Raw genomic sequence first — 13,377 nt, forward strand, 5'->3', positions numbered from 1 at the left:
GCTTGGCCAATTAAATAGCTGGTACTTACCAGTATTAGTTGTTTTTTTTTCATCTTTATGTTAGTGCTGTATTCTGTAACTAACTTATACATTTTTGATGAAATGTTTCTCTCTTACCGAATTTTTATTATTACTCATTTCTTATTACTTCCTTTATTTTAGGAAGAAGAGGAGTATGAGACCAAAGGAGGTCGTAGAAGAACATGGGATGATGATTATGTATTGAAGCGACAATTTTCTGCTCTGGTTCCTGCTTTTGACCCAAGACCTGGTCGAACAAATGTTCAGCAAACAACTGATTTAGAAATCCCTCCACCGGGTATGTTGACAAGGTGTATTTGTGATATTTGATCAGGCTTTATAAGGGTCCATTGGGCTCCAGGGATCCTGTCACTATTAGCCAGTACAACATGCTTTTGTGTTTTTGTGGCTTTTCATTGCTTGAATGAGGGCTTCATTTGCTTCTGCACATGCAAGTGTTGAGGAAGTGAATTAAGCACCATGTAAAACAGTCACAGTCTTGAGTCTCTAGCTCACATTAGTGTTGGGACTCTTGCTGTGTCTCGGTCAACCTACAGGGAATAATCTCTGTATTAAGCTACCTCGAGTAGCTTTGATGAGAGAAGGCTTGCTGAAACATTCCAAAGCTTAAGTGATGGAAAAATTAATAGTCACTGAGCAGTCTGTATGACAAGCAACGTAGCGTAGGTTCTTATTCCTTAGTTCATTCTTATTCAGCTCTGGAGGCATAGTCAGTGTTCATTACAGAAAGGAGTGCATGGTTTTAAGCTTATGTGGAAATGAACCATTGTTGATTTTGGTGAACTGAGAAGAGTCAATAGGAAAGGAATTTGCCATGTAAGTAAATAGTTCATGTTCTATAATTACATTAAAGAGAATGTTACTGATGTATAAAAATCAGTATGGATTTCAAAAACTGATGTTAGCTTTACTCATACAGAGAAGTGGTATAATTATGGTACTTAGTATTAGCTAGTAGCTTTAATTCAGTACTTGCTAAACTTGCTGGCCTGTATGCAGGAAATCTTTATAGTTCCTTGTTGAGACACTTTATTAACGTTTAAGCCCACTTGTCATGCTTTATATGTATTTATGTTAACATCATGTCAAATTATTTTTCTTATGCAGGTACACCTCATTCAGAACTCTTGGAAGAGGTTGAGTGCATGCCTTCACCACGCTTAGCACTTACATTGAAAGTTTCTGGTCTTGGAACAACTCGAGAAGTAGAACTGCCCTTAACAAATTTTCGATCCACAATATTTTACTATGTACAGAAATTGTTACAGCTTTCCTGTAATGGCAATGTGAAATCTGACAAACTTAGACGTATTTGGGAGCCAACATACACGTAAGCTCACAAGTTTGTTATTCTGCAAAGAGAATGCTTGTGACTGATTAGGAGACAAGGAAAACAATATTAACATCCCTCACTCCTCTGTAAGAAGCAGTGCTAGAATTAGATTTTTTTCCTTACATTTTTGTTCAGATGTTCATATCAGTTTTGAAGATAGTGCTGCAACTACTTCAAAAATAATAATAAAAAGATAATTATTTCTACTGTTCAGCTGTGACAGTATTAGAGAAAAAACAGGGATCTGAGAGAGCTGCTTGTTTTTGGTTTTGTTGAGGGATTGCTTATTTCACATTCAAAAATGGCCTGTCCCAGTGTGTGGGAAGTCAAGCAGAGGCAGTAGGAGACCTGCATGGATGACAGAACTCCCAAAAGAACTCTTAACATTAAAAAGAAGCATTCAAATGATGGAAGGAGTGTCAAGTAACCCAAAAGGAATATGGAGATATTGTCTAAGCATGCAAAGAGAGGGAAAGGAAAGTCAGTGCCAGTCCAGAGTTGAACCTAGCGAGGGGTGTGAAGGGCAATAGGTTAGGATGCAGCACTGGTGCTGACTGGGAGCCATCTGGCTGGAAAGTAGTTTGGAGAAAACAGCGTGAGTGTTCTGGTAGAGATAAAGTTGAGCATGAGCCAGCCATGCACCCTTACAGCAAAGAAAAGTCATCAGCATCTTTGGTAGGAAGAGCACTGCCACCAGTCTGAAGAAATATTTCCCCTCAGTGCTATTGAGAGACTTCTAAGTTCCTGAGAGCCTATAAGAGATATGGACCCAGAGCAAGTTCTAGCAAAGGGTATCTGGGGCGCTTAGAAGGCTTAAAGGGCTCAAGAGCATTTGTCATACAAATGGAGTCCATTCCAAATTCAGCTATTCTCTCAATCCTAACTTGACTTTACTTGGTTTATGGTAATGGGAATTCTAAGACTGTGACTGTGCATGTCCCATTTACCATACCAACATAATTCCTGTCTTATTGGAAAATTAATGCATATGAAAACAACAGCAATGTGCTTGTTGCGGTTTTTTAACTTTGAATATTTTTTCAGTGTTTGTGTCACAACTATTGTCTTTTTAAAAAGCAGTAGAAATATTTGTAAAGTCTTTTAACTTAATACATACACAGTAAACTACCCTAACATTTCAAGCTTCATTGAGCTCATGTAATGAAGATCCTAAAGCCATATTGGGAAATTTGCACAGTAAAGGTGGTTTGTGTACTCAAACTTTACTTAAAGAAGTGTAGTTGTCTTGCAAAGCATTTAATTTATTCACACCATGAAAATTAGATAGTTGTGCTAGTTTAAGAGCTTCGCTGGATGTTCTATGAAGTGAAAACCAGCTGCTTGCTTTTTCCGGATTATGCTTCTTAAGTGTCATTTTGTCTAACAACTCAGTATGTAACTTCGTAATTTTGAGGACATGCTATGAGTACGGTGTACTAATTCATTGTTTTAATATCTAGAATCATGTACAGAGAAATGAAGGATTCTGATAAAGAAAAAGAAAGTGGAAAAATGGTAAGACTTCCATGCCTTTGTTTATGTTGGCTGTTTAAACAGCAGCAAAGTAAATCCTATTGGTAGTTTATGAAATGCTACATTAAAAAAACTAACAGTTTTCAATTAGCTGAAGGATTAGTGAGTATATTTGTTAATGCATGTTCAAATATATAATGCATGGTGAAATCTTTCAGACTTTACAATCAGGAAAAACCAACATTTGGTGATTCCTGTTGTAGGGTTGCTGGTCAGTAGAGCATGTGGAGCAGTACCTTGGCACTGATGAATTACCAAAGAATGACTTGATAACCTACCTGCAGAAGAATGCAGATTCAGCTTTCCTGCGCCACTGGAAATTAACCGGCACTAATAAAAGTATTAGGAAAAACAGAAATTGTTCCCAGCTCATAGCTGCATACAAGGTATATGTCTGCATCCAGTCTTTTTATTTATGTATGGCTGTGTGCTTTGTTTTGAGTGTTCACAGGCCAATGGCGAGTTTGTGTTTTGCTGGTTTTTTTTTCGACTATTGTTAAATATAGTTGTTTTAAAGCATATTTAAATCGTGATTTGAATTATCAACAATTGAACTAAATGTTCAAGTTAAACACGGTAATCATTCTGATTTTTCAAATCATTAACTTGGAACACAGGAGCGTAAGAATGGTAGTATACAGTTTTCGTTCATAATGTTTTTTTAATTATTATTTTTTCCCCTTAGGATTTTTGTGAACATGGATCAAAATCTGGATTAAGCCAGGGGGCCATTTCTACTCTTCAGAATTCTGATATCCTTAGTTTGGCAAAAGAGCAACCTCAAGCCAAAGCTGGCAGTGGGCAGAACTCCTGTGGAGTAGAAGATGTTTTGCAGTTACTTCGCATTTTGTATATAGTTGCTAGTGACCCTTACACAGCGCGAACTTCTCAAGAAGGTATGTGAGTTATAAGGCAAGGTTCCTCAAATGTTTTAGCACAAAAACACAAACACAAAATAAATGATTTTTTTTCCTCTTCATTTCAGAAGGAGATGAGCATCCTCAGTTTAACTTTCCACCAGATGAATTCACAAGCAAAAAAATTACTACAAAAATTCTGCAGCAGATCGAGGTAAAACTCTTTCTTACTTAAACTGTTTGAATGTATTAGCTTTTTCGTTGTCTTGCCTTTTGAATTGTTTCATACAGAATTTATTTTCTTTTGTTTTGGATGAGTAAATTCTGTAGCAGCAAGGTAGTCTGAGTAGAAACATAGCAATAAATGTTGTGATTGTTACGATTAGAAACTATAAATTTTTTCATCCCAGTTGAGATAATTGTTTTGAAGTGATAGCAATTATGATCCCGAACACAGACCTTGATATATATATAAAATGATGGTTTAGTTTATGTCTAAGGAACTGTGAAATCCTCTGGAAGGTGGAATAAAGTGCTTGTCAGCTTACTGTAAATGTTCTGTTTACATTAGATACTCTCTGGACTGTCTTGGTTGACGTTTAGTCAACTTAGCATGACTAAGTCAAACTTCAGTATTTGTTCCGGTGAGCTGGTGGATTTCATTGCAGAGTAATAAAGAGATCTGATGACATACATTCAAGTAGTTGCTTTGATCAACAGCTTTCATGAATTAACTCTATAGACATCAAACTTCTTCCTGAAAATCATGATTGCAAGTATTTTGGTTTTGCTAGAGTAGTTCCTCATCCACTTGTAAAAACTTGAAGTTATTTTAAATTGAAAGTCAAAATTGGGAACAGGAGTATCATGGTACGTGGTAAGTGAGCGTAGGTCATGTTGATGGTATTGCTGCAATCCTGCAGTTTCCAATTGTAGGGCAGGAGAAGATTTGCTGGGGGGGTTGTTTAATGTCATATCTTCCACTCTCACCATCCCAGGTTAATGGGGATGGGGAATTAAGCTTCAGTAGAACTACATTTTCTTTAGTTAAGATTTTTAAAAGATGAAGATTCTTGATTCACTTTTCTTTGTTTGCTTTTTGAGGTTCTTTAGTTACAGTTAAGTTACCCTGATTATTGAAGAAAATTTGTTTTTCATGGCCTTGAAAAGGATGTTTAGGCACCAAAATATCTTTGTAGTAATAAAATAATTCTGTCAGTCTTTGTTGTTACGTTTGTATTTCAGAAGACACTGTAGTAATATTTCAGTATGGATCATCTCTTCTACCACTGAAATTTTGTGTCAACTTCCAGAATTGAGGAAGTATTTGACCACTTTTGAGCATAGTTCAGAAATAGTTATCTTGATAATTACATACTGAGATTTCCCCACAATACTTTGACCAGTAGGTCACTAGTAGTAAATCCTTCAGATTTAGTACAACTCATAGGGTATGTGCCAAAGCATCCTGTGTCCACTCAAACCCTAGAAACTCAGGGAATATCTTGTTAATGGCATTTAAAAACAAAAGGAAAGTCTGCTAGGAAGCAGGGAACTTGCTCAAGTGTAGGTGAAAACTCAGCCTGGGTATATTGGGTGTCTATTCATTAGTTAAAAATCTGCTGGAACAACCTGGGTGTAATAATAGAAATACTTTCTGCTGTTGTTTCTTCCATTAAACTACAGGAACCCTTGGCACTAGCAAGTGGAGCTTTGCCAGACTGGTGTGAGCAGCTAACAAGCAAGTGTCCTTTTTTAATTCCATTTGAAACTAGGCAGTTATACTTCACCTGCACAGCATTTGGAGCATCAAGGTAAGTAAGCAAGTGAAAACAAAAAACCCTTCCACCTCTCAGATAGCTTTTATTTTATTTATTTTTCAAAACAACATGTTGAATTAGTAACTCACAGAAAAACCTCATCCTAACAAGATACACTTGGCTTATTGAGCATTTTAGGCAGGTAGCAGGAAAAATGGGAAGATGCTGGGAAGCTTCAGAACTTCAGGACGCTTGTAACATTTTTCACTGATTGCGTTAGAAGTCTATGATGAGTAGCTTATCTTTTGTCTGATGTTCTCCTGGATATTTCCCTTGAAGAAATTTCGTTCTTCAGTACATTATCTGAAGACACAGCTGGATTCCTGTAGATAGTTATACCAGGTAGTAATTCAGTTGGGTTGCAGTTTATTGCATAATGAACTAAAAAACAAAAATAAAAGAGCTTTCTTAAGAAACCGTGTATTAACTGATCATTGAAAATATAAACCAAAGCATAACTTTTGTTTGAGTTGGAAGGGACCTTTAAAGGTCATCTTGTCCAGCTCCGCTACAGTGAGCAGGGACACTTACAACTGTCTCAGAGCACCATCCAGCCTGACTTTGAATTTCTCCTGGGATGGTGTCCACCACCTCTGAGCAAATGCCAAACAGAATAACCAACAGATGACAGATTTGTAGGTATTTGATTGCTGCATGGATGAAAATCCATATGAGAATTTTGAACATTGCCTTCATGAAAGTACTGTTATTAGAGGCAGTTGTTCTTGCTTAGTTGGTATACATCTTTTGGAACTATGGAGGAACAAGGGACCCATATAATTCCTGCAACACCAGTAATATGTTGGAATTTATTTTTTTTTTTAGAAGACTTTTTTCTTTTGCACTCTTACCTATAACTATATAACTATATAGGTAAGAGTTTTATTATGTTGTTATTACTCTAACTATTGTAACTTAATGTCATTTTAGGTTGGACGTTAGGAAACACTTATTTACAGAAAGGGTTATTAAACACTGGAATAGGCTCCTCAGGGAGGTGGTTGAGTCACTATCCTTGGATGTGCTTAAGAGCCTTTTGGATGTGGTGCTCAGAGATATGATTTAGCAGAGGGTTGTTAGAGTTTGGGTACTATGGTTAGGCTGTGGTTGGACTTGATGATCTTTGAGGTCTTTTCCAACCTGAGTAATTCTATCATTCTATGATTTTGTATGCGAATGACTGCACTTCAGCTTTGGTTTAATGCTTCTCTTATTGTGTAAGCAAGTAAATTGTGCTGAAAAATTGGGTCAATATTACTGGGCTCATGTATAACTGTCTTGCAGCATAATGTAACCTGTAATGACCATCTACCATCAGTAAGAAACTGTAGGTTTTTCTGCACATGTGTTTTAAAGTATGATGCCCTCTGTTCATTCCACTACAAAGTTAAAGCTATAGTAATTCAAATCATACATTAAATGTTTTTGTTGTTGCTATTTATTATATTAGATGTTATGTTTGACCCTTCATAGTAATGAAAAACTTAGTTTGCAAAATTCATAAAATATAAAGCAGCCCGTGCTTGTGCATTTTTGGATAATTCTGAAAAAGGTGTTTAGCACTTAACAAAGGAACTTTTTAATTGTGGATACTTTCAAGTTTTAAACTGTTTTGTGGGTTTTTGTTCTAGAGCGATTGTGTGGCTACAAAACAGACGTGAAGCTACTGTTGAAAGAACAAGAACCACAAGCACAGTGCGACGTGATGATCCAGGAGAATTCAGAGTGGGCCGCCTGAAGCATGAAAGGGTGAAAGTTCCGCGAGGTGAATCCCTGATGGAATGGGCAGAAAATGTCATGCAGATTCATGCAGACAGAAAATCTGTTCTAGAGGTAAATTTGCCTAGCAGAGTGAGTTTAGATAGCTGTTTCTCATGTACTGGCCAGGATATGGAATATCCTGTTGCATAACCAACGCTGAACGTTTCACTAGAAATTTCTTTTATTGCTAATGTTCCTTGTGTTTTTTGTAGGTTGAGTTTTTAGGGGAGGAAGGAACAGGCCTGGGTCCTACTTTGGAATTTTATGCATTGGTAGCAGCAGAATTTCAGAGGACGGATTTGGGAGCTTGGCTTTGTGATGATGATTTTCCAGATGATGAGTCTCGTCAGGTCTGTTTCTATTTGCATTTTACATTCTAAGTGTTCAAAACTTAGGTAAGAGAAAAATGAGCTGGATAACTAGGAAGGAAAGAACATTTGATCAGTGAACAGCCACTCATCATAGTTCATAGTCAGGAATGACCACCACATCCTACAGCTCCTTCTCACCTTTTTTCTTTATAACACCGAAAGTACAGTATAGTAAGTTAAGTAGCACAGTAATATGATTAAATTCACCTTTATCAATGTTCTTTTTTATTTATGAATTTTTAGTGTTAATGTTTATTTTCTGTCTCTTATATCAGGTTGATATTGGTGGTGGATTAAAACCCCCTGGTTACTATGTACAGCGATCATGTGGACTCTTCACAGCACCATTCCCACAAGATAGTGATGAACTTGAAAGGATAACCAAGCTCTTTCATTTCCTTGGAATTTTCTTGGCTAAATGCATTCAAGACAATAGACTTGTGGATCTACCTATTTCTAAGCCTTTTTTTAAACTCATGTGTATGGGAGACATTAAAAGCAATATGAGTAAGTTGATATATGAATCACGGAGTGACAGGGACTTGCACTGTACTGAAAGTCAGTCGGAGGCTTCTACGGAAGAAGGACATGATTCATTGTCAGTAGGAAGTCTGGAAGAAGACTCAAAATCAGAGTTTATTCTTGATCCACCAAAACCTAAACCTCCTGCCTGGTTTAATGGAATTCTAACGTGGGAAGACTTTGAATTGATAAATCCACATAGAGCAAGGTTTCTAAAAGAAATTAAGGACCTTGCTATTAAAAGGCGTCAAATTTTAAGCAACAAAAGTCTGTCTGAAGATGAAAAAAATACAAAACTACAGGAATTAATGCTGAAGAATCCATCGGGTTCTGGGCCGCCACTTAGCATAGAGGATTTGGGGTAAGAATTTTCATATTTGTAAGCGCACAAGCAGTATTGTATTAGAGGCAAGCATTACCACATCTGATAAGAATTGAGATTTCTTTGTTTTAAATAGTATCATTGTGAGGGGGCAGGTTCAGTCATTAGAGATGTAGCAAAATCCATTTTGCTGTCTGTAGCTGTATTCTACTTCCTTCTTGCTGTAGGGGTTTTTCTTCTTACCTGTTCAGGCTTTTTAAAAATGTTTTAACTTAAATGTGGCTGCACCGTGATGCCATTATGACTGCTGGAACACCTAAATACTTGCTAAGACCTTTACAAAAACGTGAAGCAATTCATTTATTGTAACAACTATTGAAATTTATTAAGCTTTTTGAAGTGCTTTTAAAGGGAACCCTTTGAGCTTTTCTGAAATGTGGGTATGTGTTAACAGACATCAGTACAGTGTTGGAAGATACGAAACTACTCACACCTGTGTGAATTTGAGCCAGGATGTCATCTTTTGTAGTTCTAAAGTATTTCTTTCCAAACAATACTAATAGTGTGAGCTATTCATAAAAATCATCTTATGCCATGGGGATTATATAGTTAGAGTTCAGTAATTCCTTATGGCCTTTTTGACTTAAGTGTAACATAAGAGAGAGTGAGAGCAAGCACAAGTTACCACCATTGAAGGTCCTAATTGTGTTAAGTGTCTCAATAACTATTAGTATTGGAAATTAATGTAAATGATTCTCACAGACCATGAACTGAATTAAACTGCTCAAGTTATTTTGAGGCTGATAGTTTAAAGATAGAGAACTACTAGAAAGTTTTGATTGCAGAACCAAGTAAGTAGTGAGCAAATACACATGCATACTGTAGACAGGAAATATCTATTATTTACACAGTCCATTACTAATTGTAGTTTTCTACTATGGTACCACTGTTTAGGAATATGCAAAATGATCTTGGAGGAGAAGGGAGGATTCATTAATCTTATGTGTTTGCAAAAGCAATAGCAAAGTTGTTTCCAGTAAGCAGCTAACAATTTTTTTCTGTCTTGAAGTTTAAATTTTCAGTTTTGCCCTTCATCCAAAGTGTATGGATTTACAGCTGTGGATCTCAAACCAGGTGGTGAAGATGAGGTAAGGAATCAACCGACTTTCAGAAATCTCAGCAGTAATTGTAATGCACTGTGAACTCTTTAGAGTATTTATATATTGTTTTTCTTGCAGACTGTAACAATGGATAATGCAGAGGAGTATGTGGATCTCATGTTTGACTTCTGTATGCATACTGGTATACAGAAACAGATGGAGGCATTCAGAGGTAATTTTAATAATGGTGGAATATATATTTAAGTGAACTTACTGATGTTCAGCGTGTCCTGGTTTGAATTGGTGGTGTAGAATGGCTTTCAGAAACAAACATTTGAGCAGATAAATGATAGATGTTTACTTGGCTGAAGTACAATTGAAGTGCTGATGTTATTTTGTTAAACATTCTTTTGGTGTGCGTTTGTAACGGTATCTTGTGTATATTAAAGATGGCTTCAATAGAGTCTTCCCAATGGAGAAGCTGAGTTCTTTCAGCCACGAAGAAGTCCAGATGATTCTTTGTGGAAATCAGTCACCTTCCTGGGCAGCAGAGGATATCATTAATTATACCGAACCTAAACTGGGATATACACGGGACAGGTACTTTAGTTCAAAATGATTTAAATATCACTTAGATGTATGATGTGAGAAAAACACCTAGAATGTTCCTTAGGTAAAGATGCAAAATTGGAATTGACAGCCAATGAAGAGCAACTAATTGCCTTAACCTATATGAAATAATTGTGTTACGAGAGACAGATTAGAAGGTACTTGGTGCTTTCATGATGAGGAGAAATAAAAATGTTTTAAGGGTCAAACTAGTGGAAGCATAAGGGCAGCTTACTTATACAGGCTACTAAAAATGTATCACTTGAATTTTTTACCTCTGTGTTGTTGGTGGCTACAACTTCAGTTGGCTGTGGTTGATATTTGTCATCTATTTCTTATTTCTTCCTCTTCAAGTGTAATTGGAACAAAAGATACTCTGCAGTCAGAATATACACTGCGGATTGGCTGTTGGGGGGTGGTCTTGGTGGTCTGTTTTTGGCTGCTGATCTGTTTCAGTAGCTATAACATAGAAATTAGGTATAGAACTGTGTTAGTATAAGCATGTGTGAAGGATCCTAATCAGCCTGAGGTGCTGAGTGCAGCATGCCCTGCATACAAAGATACAGCTGAAATGCAGTGCCTGAAACCTGAGGGCATGTTGCAGAAAGTAGCACTTTCTTCATAGTTGCCCTTTGGTCCACATTGTCTGGGCTGACACAGATAAAAGTGGCTGTTTATAGAGAATTCTCTGAACAGCTTTTGTAGTCTGTTACATTTTTTTTATTATTGTTTATTTATTTATTTATTTATTTACATGAAGTCTTGAGCAAGTCAGAAACAAACTCATATATGAATGGAAGTGGCTTCATGCTGCAGAGGTGGTATGTGAAAGGTCTTAAGCTTAGTCAGATTCTTTGAATAGATGTGAATTGTCTTCTCTGTTGTTCCTACAGAAGATGGCCAAATAGTGCTCCAGAATAAGTATGGAGAACTTGTTATTAATCTACCTGCAGTTTTTCATGTAATATTCAGCAGGAAGATTAAAGAAGTATCTTTATGATGTTTTATTCTTAACCAACTGTGGAACAGACACTTGTACTACTTAGGCACTACTTAAGACGCTGATATTCCTGTCTGAGTTAAAACTGGGGAGGGAGGCAGAACATCTGTCATTGTACATTGTCGTAACTAATCATTTAAATTTATTTTAAGCCCTGGATTCCTTCGATTTGTGAGAGTTCTGTGTGGGATGTCTTCAGATGAAAGAAAGGCTTTTCTCCAGTTCACCACTGGTTGCTCAACACTCCCACCAGGAGGACTGGCAAACCTACATCCCCGGCTGACTGTTGTACGCAAGGTATGGTTTCTTCAGGTTACCTTTTCAAACCAGCTATCTTGGCGGCTGGATGTAGTCCTTGCTGCATTGAGGAAAATCACTGATGTGTGTTTTTTGTTGTTGTTTCAGTTTTCCTTCCTTTTCTAATTCATGTTTCTGTGCCAAGCTGTCAGTACTACCCTGTGTTTCAGGTCCATCCTCTGACATCACATTTGCTTAGAAAGGATATAATGTACATATAAAGTAGATAAATGTTTAGGTCTGTAGCTTTCCTGGTGCTGTTGTTTTTTGGCATCCTTACGTTACTGAAGCACGTGAAGTGAACAACTGCAGTAGCAAACGTTCTTTCTTTTCCTCAGGTTGATGCTACAGATGCCAGTTACCCATCTGTGAATACATGTGTGCATTACCTGAAGTTGCCTGAGTATTCTTCTGAGGAGATTATGAGAGAGCGTCTGCTAGCTGCTACAATGGAAAAAGGCTTCCATCTCAACTGAGTTGTTGACTGCAGTGTTGGACATGAGAAAGTGTTTTTTGATACTAGCAAAGCCTCTTGTGTTTGTGTGCAGAAAAATATGATCTCCACGCTGTGCTCTGACGAGACTTGCCTTTTTTCACTCGTGAGGAACTTGTGGAATAAGTTTGTTAGCTGCTAATGACAGAATAAATCCTTATAACTACACAGCCAGCAAGAAATTGGCACAGAACACTGTGTGATGCTTCAAGGGCTTGCACAACTGGAAATTAAGGTGGTTCTGTTTGACTGTTCCAAAGAACAGATCATCAGATTTTCAGTGTTCACTGATACAAATTTCTAACAGTGTATTTGTGTAAAGTTTGTCATTTAATACCTTGTACACTACAGTTGCCATCACCGATCCCTGTTTTGCTGGCTTTAAGCTAACTGGTCAAAACTTGCTTCCTTAAAACTTAGAGTTAATGGGCATCTCCAGCTTTTTCTTTTTTAATGGTGCCTGCACTATTGGAGTATTTTAGTGGGTTTTTGCATATAATCATGCACAACCTTTTGTTTTCTTTCAAGTGGGAATATATTTTGATTTCTCAAATGCCCTGCTACGAAGATCAAATCCGTAAGTGTATTTGTGCAGTTCAACAATAAAGCTATTAAAAAGAACACACACTGGTTCCTAGTGCAAGGCACACTTAAAGCAAGTTTTACTTTTGGTTGTATTTTCTTTGTATATTATAAACATTTATTTAACTTGTTGCAGTTTGAAGTTTAAAAACAACAGAACACCCAATGTGTAAGCTCAACAGTAATCATTAAAATGTTTGCAACATACACAGCCGTCTCCTCTGAATACCTTCTTCATATTTCTTATGTTACTGAATCTATGTATGTGTTTTGAACTAAGGGCCATGCTTTTGTCAAGGTTTAAAAGAACTACATGGCGATGGTTGATGTCACTAACTTGTCTGTGTGCTCAGCTCTCAACATTACACGGTGCAACCAGCAGTGATAACTTCGCATATTACAGGGTTTGGTGCTTTTCAGTGGGCCCACGGCCTGAGATATTAATTCCTTATTACTGTGGAGTGAAAACTGGGTCCCACAGTGTGGGAGGTTCTGCTTTACTTGAGGAGAAGCACCTGTTTTGGTTTTGTCACATTGGTGAGATGTTTATTGGTGGAAAGCTGTTCACGGCAAGGCAAAGCAAATAAGATGTCATGTAAAGAAATGTGTTTTTTAAACGTATTTTAATGCTCACTTTTCAAAAGGAAAAAGAAAAAATTTAGTTTTATCTGTGTGTGCATTTTGTTCTGTGCCAGCTCTCTTTGGTAATTGTTCTTGCTTGGACCCCTGCTGAGG

General features: G+C 37.1%; 1 protein-coding gene across 8 annotated transcripts in view; it reads left to right on the forward strand.

Annotated features, from left to right (window-relative positions):
- Positions 1–13,281, forward strand: part of HECTD1 (HECT domain E3 ubiquitin protein ligase 1) — a 57,582-nt gene extending 44,301 nt beyond the window's left edge. For all 8 annotated transcript variants that reach the window (XM_072337519.1, XM_072337522.1, XM_072337517.1 and 5 more), the window contains 15 exons: positions 163–319; positions 1,150–1,372; positions 2,836–2,890; positions 3,112–3,294; positions 3,594–3,804; positions 3,894–3,979; positions 5,452–5,579; positions 7,217–7,418; positions 7,559–7,696; positions 7,993–8,600; positions 9,631–9,709; positions 9,800–9,893; positions 10,111–10,261; positions 11,423–11,567; positions 11,906–13,281. In XM_072337519.1, the coding sequence (XP_072193620.1) occupies positions 163–319; positions 1,150–1,372; positions 2,836–2,890; positions 3,112–3,294; positions 3,594–3,804; positions 3,894–3,979; positions 5,452–5,579; positions 7,217–7,418; positions 7,559–7,696; positions 7,993–8,600; positions 9,631–9,709; positions 9,800–9,893; positions 10,111–10,261; positions 11,423–11,567; positions 11,906–12,043 (2,598 nt within the window). In that variant the 3' untranslated portion in view covers positions 12,044–13,281. The remainder of the gene's footprint in view (positions 1–162; positions 320–1,149; positions 1,373–2,835; positions 2,891–3,111; positions 3,295–3,593; positions 3,805–3,893; positions 3,980–5,451; positions 5,580–7,216; positions 7,419–7,558; positions 7,697–7,992; positions 8,601–9,630; positions 9,710–9,799; positions 9,894–10,110; positions 10,262–11,422; positions 11,568–11,905) is intronic.
- The last annotated feature ends 96 nt before the right edge of the window (positions 13,282–13,377 follow it).

This window comes from Excalfactoria chinensis, chromosome 5 (assembly GCF_039878825.1).
Source record: "Excalfactoria chinensis isolate bCotChi1 chromosome 5, bCotChi1.hap2, whole genome shotgun sequence".
Taxonomy (NCBI): Eukaryota; Metazoa; Chordata; class Aves; order Galliformes; family Phasianidae; genus Excalfactoria; species Excalfactoria chinensis.